General features: G+C 44.0%; 1 protein-coding gene across 13 annotated transcripts in view; it reads left to right on the forward strand.

Annotated features, from left to right (window-relative positions):
* The window catches only part of GATA3 (GATA binding protein 3), a 95,751-nt gene extending 85,784 nt beyond the window's left edge, over window positions 1–9,967 (forward strand). For all 13 annotated transcript variants that reach the window (XM_087873603.1, XM_087873597.1, XM_087873599.1 and 10 more), the window contains exons 5-6: window positions 6,768–6,893; window positions 8,432–9,967. In XM_087873603.1, the coding sequence (XP_087729729.1) occupies window positions 6,768–6,893; window positions 8,432–8,716 (411 nt within the window). In that variant the 3' untranslated portion in view covers window positions 8,717–9,967. The remainder of the gene's footprint in view (window positions 1–6,767; window positions 6,894–8,431) is intronic.
* Window positions 9,968–14,142: the final 4,175 nt, after the last annotated feature.

Below are 14,142 nucleotides of genomic sequence, written 5' to 3' on the forward strand. Positions count from 1 at the left end.
TACGGACTTACCCTGGGTGAGTCTTAAGCCTGGATTTGGGCCATTCTCACACTTAACTGTGTTTGACTGTTAGAATGTCAGGCGACTGGATAAGGAGAAGCACATTTTCTTCCCCCCCCCCTAATTAGGATGTTGTTTTCCCATGGTCTTTTGCAGCCCACCTGAGTTTCCCCCCCCCCCTTATCAGGACCTTTGCGGGTTTTTTCTCCCCCATCCCTTCTTTGAGGATTAAAAAAAAACCCTCCAAAAAACCAAAACAGCACAAAAGAGGGGATTATAAATGGGTCCAAGGGAAGAGAATTCGACAGCCCCTTCCTCTTTCTTCGCCGGTGCCCGACCCACGCCCGCGTCCTTCCGAAGCTGCTTCTCATTAAGGGAAATAAAAGTTTGGAGGGAACTTCCATATGCCTGCGTGTACCGTGTCGTTTGGCCCTAAGGAAATAGGACATTGTTTTGTTTCTTACATCTGTTTCTCTAAAGGTTTTGGAAGACGTACAAGGCTGTTTGGATAAATAGGCTGGTGCTTTGGATTGTAACGGGGAGAAAGAGGAGGAACGGAGTAACTTTTTCGGGGAATGGTGGAGAGCTGAACCTTTAAGTAGAAATCCTGCGCTTCTCCTTCCCCCTTTCTTAATATATAACCCCCTTTTTCAGGTGAGGGAGGGCTGTCCCGGACAGGTAGTCCTCGACGTACGACCACAGCGGAGCTCAACATTCCTGTTTTTGCCCCAAACGTTCTTGCCATAGTTGTTAAACGAACCCCCTGCATTGAATCTGGCTTGCCCCGACAATCTTGAGTCCTCGTTTTTACCAAGCTTGGAAGAATGGGAGGCTGAGTCAGAACAGAAGCTGACAAAACAGAATAACAGAGTTGGTAGGGACCTTGGAGGTCTTCTAGTCCAACCCTCTGCTCAAGCAAGAAACACACTACAACATTTCAGGCAAATGGCTGTCCAATCTCTTCTTAAAAACCACCCACACAACTTCTGGAGGCAAGTTGTTCCACTGGTTAATTGTCCTCACTGCTAGGAAGTTTCTCCGCAGTTCTATGTTGCTTCTCTCCTTCATGAGTTTCCATCCGTTGCTTCTTGTCTCACCTTCAGGTGCTTTGGAGAACAGGTTGACCCCCTCTTCTTTGGGGAAGCCCCTCAAATATTGGAACTCTGCTATCATGTCACCCCTGGTCCTTCTTTTCACTAGGCTAGACACCCCCAATTCTTACAACTGTTCTTTGTTACATCCTCCAGGTGTTTTGGAGAATAGGTTGACTCCCTTCTTCTTTGTGGCAGCCCCTTAGATATTAGATATTGATAAAGAGTTGGTCTTGAGCCCTGTCAGGATCAAACGGGAAGGGCTTTGATGGACAGTGTTGTTAGATTTCTTAGATTATTTTATTTTATGATCAATCCAGAGACACACGTAGTTAGGTATGAAAATTCTTCCGTTTGAATGTATAATCAACAACTATCTTCCTTTCCCCAAGCCAGCTACTAGAATAAATTTGCATGCAATGCTGGGAAAGAATACTTTGGTATGTGTCAGGAGAACTCCTGGCTGTAATGTCCTAGATTGTGGTTTCCAACAGTTGAGAATCAGAAAGCCCTTGAAAAATTAAGTTACCCTTTTTGGGCATCACCTCCCCTACTCTTCCACCCCAAATGCAAAAAAAGACAGACGTTTCTAATCGGGTGGGCTTCAAAATTTTTTAGCAAGGGGTTCTCTGCCCGGTTTCTGTGTGGGCGTGGCCATAATGGGCATGGTCTAGTTGGCCTCTTGCACCATAGCGGAGGGGGGGGGGTTAGGACATCATTCACAGATGTCCTAACCAGAATATCCTAGGCCAGGATAATTTTTTGCCCACCCCAGGCTCCGGAGGTTTTCCTCGAGCCTCTGGGAGGGCGAAAATGGCCTCCCCAGGCTCCGGAGGCCCTCTGGAGGTTGGAAACAGCCCTGTTTCCGGCCTTCCTGAACTTCCAGTAGGCCCGTTTCTTGCTCTTGCCGAGACTCTGCGCGTGCCCTGTACTTACTTGCATCCAAAACGGGCCATGTGGGGACTCCTGGGAGGGATGGGGCAGAGTGGGCAGGGCCAGCCAGGAGTGGGATTTGGGGGTTCTTTGAACTGCACAGAATCTTAGCTAGAGGTTCTCCCGAACCCCTGCGAACCCCCAGCAGTCCACCCCTGTTTCTAATGCGTGACGTGCTGATTTACATGATTAAATGTCGAGGACTACCCGTGATGGGGAATAGGTGCCAATATTTGAGAATTCCAAATACGGCATGATTCATTGACAAAAAAATGTACAGTATGAATCAACTATAAACTGACACAACAGTCATTTTAAAAGGCACCGCAGGCTCAGTTTAGTCAAAGTGAAACCATTTTGCAATTCCACTGCTGTCAGCAAAAAAATTAAACCTGGTTTATAGCTCAGGCATAGTTTGACTGTGCTATTCTTTGGAAGTAAAATAATATATATATATATATATATTTAAAAATAGACCCTGTAGGTTTCTGTTTTATGTTATCTGACTACTTCAGAAAAGCCGAGGATATTTTGTGGTAGGATTTTATTGAGAAAACAACGTTTCTAGTCCATAAGGTCACAAAGCTAGGTTTTAATATTATTTGGGCAGTGCCTTGGGAAATCACAAATACAGGCACTCCTTGACGTATGGCCACAATCGAGCCCCAAATTTCTGTTGATAAGTGAGGCAGTCATTAAGTGAATTTTGCTCCATTTTACGACCTTTCTTGCCACCGTTGCTAAGTGAATCAATTCAGTTGTTAAGTTAGTGACATGGTTGTTAAGTAAATCTGGCTTCCCTGTTGATTTGCTTGTCAAGACGGTCGCAAAAGCAGATCAAATGACCCGGGGACCATGCAACCGTGCAAATACGAATCTGAATTTTGATCACGTGACCATAGGAACGCTGCAATGGTCACAAGTGTGAAAGATGACTCGTAAGTCACTTTGGTTAGTGACGTTGTAACTTTGAACAGCTGTTAAACGAACTGTTGTAAGCCAAGGACGGCCTATACAGATCTTGGAAAGTTTGCATATCACAAATGTGAAATATTCAGCCGTTTGCACTGTTTTTGGTCAAAGAAACCTCAAAGAAATACATAACTCTATAGTATTGTTTCCTCTCTCGCCAGTCTGAGAAATAATGTGTTTAAAACACAGCGTGATAATTAATTGGATCCTGATGTTTAGACTCTCTGTTCGGTCGGACGATCATAAGTAAATTGTAAACATTATTTTACAGATAGGATCAGCAGTGGGTTTCACTTATTTTTACCACCAGTTCGCCACGCGCACGCTTGCTTCTTGCACATACGCACCTTTTGCACATGCACCTGGCCTCAAAAACGTGGCTCAATAGGACGGCATAGCGCCGGGGCTGGTGAACAGGCCTATCTGCAATCTCCGATACCGATTTTCCCGAACTGGTCTGAACCAATCCGAACCGGCTGAATACCACCTCTGGATATTATGTATCACATTCACTCCTGAATGTTGTAGTTAAAATAAAAAACACAACTAAGGAAATCTTCTTAAGGTTTCCCGGGAAGAAGCTTTTTACACTAGTGTTTTCTACGGGATAAAACGTATGCACATGGCCTGACGAAATGCGTTAGCCGCTGCTGAGGTTCATTAGTCATGGAGGGCTGCGAGAAGAACTTAACCGAAAAAGATCGGTTGATCTTTTGGGGTGGACGATGGTGGAGCAGTTGTTTACAAGCTGTCTGCAGAACATATGACTCCAGTCCTTAGAGGAATACGGAGAGGAATGTCAAGGAGAAGGATTTTGGATGCCTAGCATCTTTAATTAACTCCGTCCTCGGCGACGCACGGTCCCCAGGGTGGTGGGTGGGATGAAGGGCAGTTTGCCCATCAGAGAAAGCAACATAGATTGAAGGAGATGGAGGTGGGTGGATGGATGGAGAATGCTTCTTAACTGCCCACATGGTGTGATCCAAATATCCAAGGACACCTTCCTTGGCATCCGTTAACCTCCCTGGGTCCATCCGTTTCCCATTTTTTAATTCATCAAAAACGTGTTGTTACGATGGAAACTGGGCAAGCTTGAAATCAAAGTGCCAATCTCAATACTCTTTAGAAAAAGAATGTTTTTTTTTTTTTTTTAGTTTCCCTCTGCAGGCTTTTTAAAGAAAATAAGGAATGAGGGGGGGGGGTCCTTCGTTGCTTGGATTTTTGCCCGTCTCCATCAGGAGAAGGAAGACAAAGCTAAGCTGAAATTTTAGAGAGGACCTTGAGAAGATTGCGTGGAGCAGACCTTCTGGTTAACCTCTGCTCAGAAGGGTGTCTCGGCTTTGGCCGTATTCATCTCGACGGCCATTTTATGAATCGGGAACGCCATCCCTGAAGGCAGCCATTTTGTGAGAGAGTGCCACGCTCTCAAAATTCCACCCAAAGTTGTGGATCCAAGAAAGAGAGATAGAAGTTTCTACTGAGTGAAGCCCCATAGATGCTCTACCTCGAGGGAGAGAAGTGGGTCAACCACTGCATGCTTCAGAAAGATAAAGGCAGTCCTCACTTTATGACCACAATTGAGCCCAAAATTTTTGTTGCTAAGCGAGATAATTGTTCAGTGAATTCCCCCCCCCTCCATTTCACGACCTTTCTGGCCACAAGTGGTGAGTGAGTGAGTTAGTAACACGGTTGTTAAGTGAATCTGCCTTCCCCGTTGACTTTGCTTGTCGGAAGGTCGCAAGAGGTTGGTTAAGGACCTCAAGTGTCAAAACTGAACGTTGGATGGACATCAGACAATTGATAAGGAGCAGGAAGTAGGATGGAAAATTGGCCCCATATGTGGAGATGTCTATCTCTCGGATCTTGAAAGATCCAAGATTACAGATCCAAGAAGCTGTAAGGCAGAGTTTGTAGGGATCATCTTCATCAGTTAAACTCTAGCATGGCTCAATTTTAATCTCTGATTTAAGCCTTAATGATTTGGATATAGTCTTGATACCATCTGGAGATACACATGGTTAGTGGTCACACTGGTTTTAGGGAGGCCCATGAATAATGTAGCTAGGATTGTTATTCATCTGTGGGGGGTTTTTTTCTTTGACTGTTCGTAGCTGGGAATTCTATTGTTCAATAAATTGAAAAATTATGGATAGAGATGATAAGAACGTAAGCAGTTGCCTGCTGGATCAAAACTAGACTTGCAATCTCTTCTCCTAGTGAACAACCAAGCCTCTTGGTCTCCTAGCACAGGTAGTCCTCAACATGCGACCAAAATTGAGTACCCTTTTGCGACCTTCCGACCAGCAGTTGTTAAGTTAGAACCGTGATGGCGAACCTATGGCATACGTGCCACAGGTGGTATACGGAGCCATATCGGTGGGCATGCGAGCATTGCCCTAGCTCAGGTCCAGCCTGCATGTGGGCACTGGCCAGCTGATTTTTAGGCCTGGGCCCACCAGAAGTCGGGAAACAGACTGTTTCTGGCCTCCAGAGGGCCTCCAGGGGGATGGGGAAGGCTGTTTTTGCCCTCCCCAGGCTCCTAGAAAGGCTCCTGGAGCCTGGAGAGGATGAAAAATGGGGCCTACCGGGCCCACCGTGCCATCATGTGCCAAAAGCAGGGGGAGTTCGGGGGGATGGGACGCATTGAATTACGGGTGTGGGCACACCCGCGCACGGCCCCCTGCGCTCCCCCTGTTTTCGGCACGCGATGGCAAAAAGGTTAACCATCACTGAGTTAGAAACATGATTGTTAAGAGAATGTGCCCCCCCACCATTCACTTTGCTTGTCGGAAGGTGGCAAAATGGGATCACATGACCCACGGACACAGCAACAGTTGTAATATGAGCCAGTTGCCAAGCGCCCACAATTGGTCACGTGACCACGGCGATGCTGCAACCGTCATAAATGTGAAAAGTGGTCATCAATTCCTTTGTTTTTCAGTGCTGTTATTAGGGTCACTAAATGAATGCTTGTAAGTCAAGGGCTACCTGTAGATGGTCTTCAGAGGCTAATGCTGTCTATCTCCACTACTTTCATGCATGGGTCCAACCCTTGTTGAAGTCAATCAGCCAGCAACACCTCTTGTGGTAGCACACTCTAAAGTTTAATTGCGCATTGTGTAAAAAAAACAAACCAACAACATTTATCTGCTGGTTCTTTTTGAAGTTTTTAATTTCATTGGATTCTGTCTCGTCAAGACAAGCACCAACGTCTGAGCATGGAATAAATATTACTTTTGGGGGTGGCTTCTGAGTTGACTTTTGCAACTTTGAACTAATTATTGGAGATTCCTGTTGATTAAAATCTTCTGTCTTTCCCCATTGGCAATCATGAAACTTTGATCTGATGTTGCTACTGGCATGATCGCTGGGGAAAGAGACAAACCTACTCAGATAGCAACCATGGTTATCAACAGGATCTGGGCTAACGTCAGATCCGAATCTTCAAGGGGTGACTACACCATTCCTTTTGGATCCAACCTCTGAAGAACTGGATGAATTGATGCATGGTTTATTGTAATGGGCGGGCTTTGCTTCCGTAGGATGCTCAGAGATGGTTTAGGGTAGGGTTGCTCAACCTTGGAGGACTTTAAGATGGGTGGACTTCAACTCCCAGAATTCCACAGCCAGCACGGCTGGCTGTGGAATTCTGGGAGTTGAAGTCCACCCATCTTAAAGTCCTCCAAGGTTGAGAAATACTAGTTTAGGAGCTTCAAAACCACCACGTTGATCTACTGGTGAGGTGACTTTGCTTTCTCTCTTCTCCCCCAGTCAGCTGCAAGACGGGCTGGGACATCGTGTGCAAACTGCCAGACGACAACCACCACACTGTGGAGGAGGAACGCCAACGGGGATCCTGTGTGTAATGCCTGTGGGCTGTATTACAAGCTCCACAATGTAAGTGAAGACAGTCATACTCTCAGCAGAGATAACACGGTTGCGTTCCCTCAGGGTTGTGTCCGACCTGGTCAAGTGTTTAAGACTTATGGACTTCAGCTCCCAGAATTCCACAGCCGGCCACGATGGCTGGGGAATTCTGGGAGTTGAAGTGCCATGGTTCTTATTAATGTTGACAAGGTTGAACGCCCCTGCATTTACATGGTAAAGCTAGATTGAACTGATCTTGATGTGCTTCACTTCAGTTCGCACTCCTGGGATCAAACGCAGGACATTTTAGTCCAGAATTCTTGAATTCCGTGAATTTCAGTCCTATGTCCTCCAAATTTCAGATCTATCGAAATTCCCACAATGCCCTTGTCGAACCATGCTTTGAAAGGGATTGTGGACAATCTAAAGCAGAAATGGGGAACAATGGCCTCTTTTGTGGACTTCAACTCCCAGAATTCCTGAGCCAGTCATGGCTGACTCAGCAAGGCTGGCTCAGGAATTCTGGGAGTTGAAGTCCACAAGTCATAAAAGGGCCGTAGTTCCCTTATCTTTCGTTTTAGTGCATGTTGATAGTGTTTGAACACCTATGGAGCATCCTAAATCATGCTGGGCTAATGAGATTTAATTCAAGAATGGGGAAGCGCCGTCCTTCCAGATGGAGCTGGACTACAATTCCCATCGTCACCAAGCATCTAAAAATAAATCCTCTCTGCTCAGAAAGCAGAGAAACAACTAACCATGCAGTCATTAAGTTTTGATCACATGACCATAGGGATGTTGTGATTGTCATAAGTGCAAGGACTGGTCATAAATCACTATTTTTTAATGCCTTTTTAACTTTGAATTGGTTGCGAAATGAATGGTTGGCTGTGAGTCAAATATATATACATTTTTATATGCATTTATATACAGATAGTCCTCGACTTATGACCACAATGGAGTCCAAAATTTTAGTTGCTAAGCAAGACAGTTGTTAAGTGAATTTGGTCTCATTTTATGACTTTTCTTGTCAGGGTTGTTAAGTGAATCCCTGCAGTTGTTAAGTGAGTAACACGGTTGTTAAGTGGCTTCCCCGTTGTCAGAAGGTCGACACTACAACCGTCATAAATATGAGTCAGTTGCCAAGCATCTGAATTTTGATCATGAGACCATGGGGGTGCCACAACGGTCGTAAGGGTGAAAAATGGTCACTTTTTTCACTGCCTTCGAATGGTCACTAAACAAAACTGTTGTAAGTCGAGGACTACGTAAATGAATGTTTCTAGCCAGTTTTTTAAAAAAATTACACCGTGTTTTGCCAGTCCTTGCTCTAGAATAGCGCTTCTCAACTTCCGCCATTTTAAGATGTTGTGGACTTCAACTCCCAGAATTCCCCAGCCGGCAAAGGAATTCTGGGAATTGAAGTCCACAACATCTTAAAATGGCGGAAGTTGAGAAACACTGCTCTAAGAAGTTTGTCGTCGTGTGCCTTTGTGTTTGTGTGAGAGATTTTGGAAAAGCTGGAGACATGACCAGCTCACAAAAAAAGTTAATTGATTTTTGTTTAGATTAACAGACCCCTGACCATGAAGAAGGAAGGTATCCAGACCCGAAACAGGAAGATGTCTAGCAAGTCGAAAAAGAGCAAAAAGATTCACGATAGTCTGGATGATTTCCCCAAAAGCAGCTCCTTCAATCCCGCCACCCTTTCCAGACACATGTCGTCCATCAGTCATATTTCTCCATTCAGCCATTCGGGCCACATGCTGACCACACCGACTCCGATGCATCCTTCTTCCGGCTTGTCATTCGGACCTCACCACCCGTCAAGTATGGTCACCGCCATGGGCTAAAAAAAGTGCGTTCTCAGGCAGAGGAGAAAATAAAAATAATAAAATAAAATAAAGAGAGACTTTTTTCCTGCTTACAAGAAAAAGAAAAAAGTGAAAAAAAAAAAGAAAGAAAGAAGAAATCAAATTCCTGTCGTTTTTTTTTTTTAAAAAAAACTTCTCCGAACGAGAAGTATCTTTATATATTTGCCTCATCTGAGGGAAGCCTTCCTGGCCCTTCAAAAAACTATTTGATGCAGATGCTAAAACGGGACCGACAGGAAAATAAAGGAAGATGGAAAATTGTAAAACTGGCTGAAATCCTCGCAACAAAAGAAAGAAAGCAAAGATGGAATGATACGGAAAAATTGACTGCTTGGCTCAAGCGTCTTTGTGTTTCTCCACCACCGATAATCCGGAGGCCATTTGTGAATAAACCATCGCCACACAACTTCACTGTCGAACTGGGTTTTTAGTGCTGTGAAATAATAATAATTATAATATTAATAAATAATAAAACCCACGCCATCCTCCCTCCCTCCTTCCTTCCCTCCCTTTTCCCTCGCTTTCTCCCTCCTGCCGAAATGAAAGCAAATAATTGCTGAACACTGTATAACTTATATTGTAAGAAATATTGTACATTTTTTTGGAGGAAGATTGACAACTGGGTAGCTGTAAAAAAAAAAAAAACGGGGGTGGGGGGGAAGGAAAAAAGAAACGAGATTTGGAGGAGTGGATAGTACGAGTACCACGAGAAACGTTTTATGGTACGGTCTGCAGAGAATGACAAACCGGCAAATGGACAAATTGCCAGTTATGCTTTTTTAGCTGTTTTGCGCGCTCTCGCTCCTCACATGCTGGCTGAAAATTATTTTGATGCATTAAAAAAACAATAAAATTACATCCAAGCTGTAAGCAAGTCATCCATTCCAGGCGATGGGCCTCTGATCAACGGAGAAAGGGTTGAAGGGATGGTAACAGGGCACCTGGTGTGACACAGTAGCTTGTTGGTCACAGCCGGTTTGTCTAAAGGCCTATTCGCATTGTGAACCAGTTCTTGTAATTGTCGTTTGTATGTATAACTCAAAAAAAAAAAATGCTCTCAAATAAGACAAGGTGTAGATTTATTTCATCCTACGTCGCAGATTTGAATGGTTGTACAAATTTTACTTGCTGCTAGTGTTTAAGAACTGCGCTTTGATTTTTTTTTTTCGTTTTCATATTTTTCCTCCTCTTTTTTTTTTTTGGAGAATAAACTAGATTAAATTCTGTTGATTTGATGTCGGCTTGTGGTTTGGAAAGGATGGGAGGGAAGCGACGTGCCAAAAAGGGTCTCAAGATTTGTGGAGAGAAGAGCAACGAAAGGCGATAGAGACGATCGACATTCTCAGTCATCCAGATCATGGTTGTCCCAAAGATGCTTTTTCTAAAAGACAACTGGACTTTCTCGGGTTTTTTTTCCTCTTAAAATTGTTTTGCTTCTCATCCAAAAAGCTTCTTCAGTTCTAACTGACTGGTGGGTAATGGTCAGCTCTCTCAAAGCTAACGTCCAGGGGTGGGCTGCTGGGAGTTCGCAGAGATTCGGGAGAATCTGTAGCTAAGATTCTGTGCAGTTCGGAAAACCCTCCAAATCCCAATCCTGGCTGGCCCTGCCCACCCCTCCCCTCCCAGGAGTCCCCACGTGGCCCGTTTTGGATGTAGATAAGTGCAGGGCGTGTGCGGAGGCTCGGTGAGAGAAAAATGGGCCTACCGGAAGTTCGGGAAGGCCGGAAACGAGCCTGTTTCCGGCCTCCAGAGGGCCTCCAGAGCCTGGGGAGGCTGTTTTCGCCCTTCTGGAGGCTCGAGAAAAACCTCTGGAGCCCGGGGAGGGCAAAAACGCCCCCCCCCCCGTAGTGCAGGAAGCTGACTAGGCCACGCCCACCATGGCCACACCCACCCAGCAAACGACCAGAGAACCTCTTGCTAAAATTTTTGAAGCCCACCCCTGCTAACATCCAACTCTCAGAGAGCTAACAGCCAGATGACGTCAAAGAATATAAATCCTTCCATTCTCCAGTCAGAAATGAAGAAGCTTCTTGAATGAGAACTGAAATGTTTTCCAGTTTAGCTTTTGGGGAACAAAAAACACCTTTGGAATGATAAAAAGTCTGGAAGCTAAACTGTATGATAAATAGAGCTAGGTATGTCTAGCCTATTAAAGGACCATTGAGGGTGTCGTAGTCTTCCATTTCTTGAGGGGTTTCCACAGAGAAGAGGGAGTCAACCATTTTCCATGGCACCTGAGGGCAGGACAAGAAGTAATGGATGGAAGATCATTAATGAGAGGTCCAACCTAGAACTAAGGTGGAATTTCCTGATAGAAGAATTAATACATTCAATGGCTTGCCTCCAGAAGTTGTGGGTACTCCATAACTGGAGTTTTCAAAAATAGACCGGACAACCACTTGACTGAGATGATAGTCTTGAGTAGGGGTTTGGAGTAGAAGACTTCCAGAATCCCTTCCATCCCTATGATTCTATGATTTAAATTTAGCAACGTGCAGATTACAAACTCCAGTCTCCCTCTTCATATTTCATAGGAGGGCCAAGGATTTGTAGTAAAGCCCCATGTAGACTTCCGCCGAGGATGAAGCCCTGGTTTAAGTAGGGTGTAAATTTTGCAAGGCAGGGAAAAACACAAGTGAGTGGTGTGCATGCAATCCTGATCACCTGACTTGATTGAAGGACAATTTACAGGTTCCTAGCATTCATTCATCTCTTATCTCTGGAATGTCTAAGGCAGTCCTTTTCAACTTTGACAACTTTAAGATGTGTGGACTACAACTTCCAGAATTCTTCAGTCAGAAGGCTGTGTGGTTGAATTCTGGGAGTTGAAGTCCAGGTATCTTAGAGTTGCTAAGGTTGAGAAGCACTGGTCTAAGAGGTCGAGGGTCTGAAGAGGAAGTGGAAACATCTGGTGTCCAATGAACACGTGCAACTATGGACACTAACAGGCTTTTGAGACTGATAGACTGCTCTTCTGGTTTACCTTGTCTCTCCAAACCAGCTCTTCGCTGTTTGGTAACATCTTGAATCTTAGCTAGCTAACAAGCTCTCAAGGAAGCCGTTTCACTGGTTTCTCCAAGAGACCAAATACTACTGGTACATAGTTTTCTAGGACATTTTGCCCCTTGGCTGAGAATGTCAGGGTTTTGATCACGAATCCCAAAACTACTAGAAAACAGCTTAATGATTATTTTAGGCCTCGATAAGGCACTTGTTGGTGGATTTGGTTTTTTGGAAAAGTTTAAGAGAAGACAACACACTGTAGGATTAACTTTAGTTCGGTTAAGATCAAGGAACGTTGAGATTACCATATCATGTGGTTTGAGGGTGGTGGGTCAACTATTTACCAAATTAGAATCATGGAGTCAGAAAAGGCTCTTTGGATCATCAAACTCACCCCTTCCTCATCTGCTCTCATGCTGCATGGAACCAGCAGAAGATATCCCTGCTGGAGGTTAGCTGAACAGGGAGTTGACCTATTCTACAAAGCACCAGAGGTCAGGACAAGAAGTTATAGATGGGAGTTTATCAAAAAGAATTCCGACCTAGAACTAAGGAGAAATTTCCTGACAGAATAATTAAATCGATGGAATGGCTGGCCTTCAGAAGTCACCATGATATAAAAGAGATGTTGAGACTTTAGAAAGAGTGCAGAGAAGAGCAACAAAGATGATTAGGGGATTGAAGGCTAAAACATATGAAGAATGGTTGCAGGAACTGGCTGTGCCTAGTTCAGTGAAAAGAAGGACTAGGGGAGACATGATAGCAGTGTTCCAATATTTTTGAGGGGCTGCCACAAAGAAGAGGAGGTCAACCTAATCCCCCAAACCACCTGAAGACAGAACAAGAGGCAGTAGATTGAAACTAATTTAAGGAGATTGATCAATGGAACAGCTTGCCTTCAGAAGTTGCTCCATCACCGGAGGTTTTTAAGAAGAAATTGAACAGCTATTTGTCTGAAATGATGTAGGGTTCACCTCTGGAGGTGGCTGTTGGGGTGAGAAGACCTCATTCCCGTCCATCTCTTAGTTCTCATAGCTGCAGTTTTTAGTACAGTTTTTAATGATAATTTAATCTGTGTCATTTTAAGTTTTTTAACTACCGTATTTTTCGGAGTATCAGATGCACTTTTTTCCTTCCTAAAAGAGGCTGAAAATTTGGGTGAGTCTTATACTCCAAATGTAGCTTTTTTGAAGCTTTTTTTTCAGTGAAGCGATCTTCCGTGCTTGGCCTGCTCCCTCCGACTCTCAGCTGTGAAGTTTTTTTTCAGCCCTAACCAGGCGCTATGTGAAGTGATCTCTGTGGTTTGCCTGCTTTTCTCATTGCTTCTCTCTCCAAAGATCAGTTGGGCATTAGAAACTGTTTTTTTATCCCCAAGCAGGGGATAAAAAACAGCAAACTAATGTGCTGAAGCTGACCAGACTAAGGACGCTAGCCAGATGAATACCTGGTAGGCAGACTTCCCCCCCCCAATTTTCCTCCCCAAAAACTAAGCTGCGTTTTATACTCCAGTGCGTCTTATACTCCAAAAAATACAGTATTTTTTTACTTGTTTTATAACTTGCAAACCTCCCAGAGTCACCTGATAGGGAAAATTGGCAGCATAAATATTTAATAAATAATAATAAAAGAGTAATTCTACAGCCGAATATTCAAACATACACTTTTTAAAAAAAACATTCAAACTCTCTACTCTGGTTCTTCCTCAACCGGAGCTGTGGTTTCATGTCAGCCTGTCCTATATTAACCTTGCATTCCAACTCCTTGATAGACATCAGCACTCCAAAATTTTTTGCTGGATGTGAAACTTATTTCAAGCTTCATAATTTCATCATAATTTGCCGTCGGGTTGACAGAAGTCTATAACTTCTTCCTCTGTGGGTTTTGTGGGCCCTGTTCAATGATGCAAAAAGATATTCTTCTGTCCCACTTCCCATTTCTTCTTTCCTCTTTGGTTCTGATGTTCCATTCTTACAGCTTTTTTTTTTTTTTTAAAAAAAACACATTCAAGAGGATAACCATGCGGTGTCTAGATCAACAGCCTTATGGTTAGTTATAGGATAGTTAGAATGATTGATGTTTTCCATGAATTGCTCCCAGGTTCAGAGGGGAAAGCCAAGATAAGCTTTTGTGAGGTGCTTGGAGGTCTTTGAGCTTGGTGGTTTTGTTTCAGAAATTTCATTGCCGAACTAGGTAACATCATCAGTGCTAGTAGGGAGTGGGGTTTGCTCTCATTTTATAGACTGGGGGGGGGGGCTACAAATTTTCTATCGATATAAGATAAGCTTCTTTTCCCTGGACAACCTCCACATCTGGTGTCCTTATAACAGTAAGAAATTTTGACCTTGAAAAATTCTTCTTCTTCTCTTTCTCCTTCTCCTTCTCCTTCTCCTTCTCCTTCTCCT

This window comes from Pantherophis guttatus, chromosome 7 (genome assembly GCF_059756535.1).
Source record: "Pantherophis guttatus breed Tessera chromosome 7, ASM5975653v1, whole genome shotgun sequence".
Classification (NCBI taxonomy): Eukaryota; Metazoa; Chordata; class Lepidosauria; order Squamata; family Colubridae; genus Pantherophis; species Pantherophis guttatus.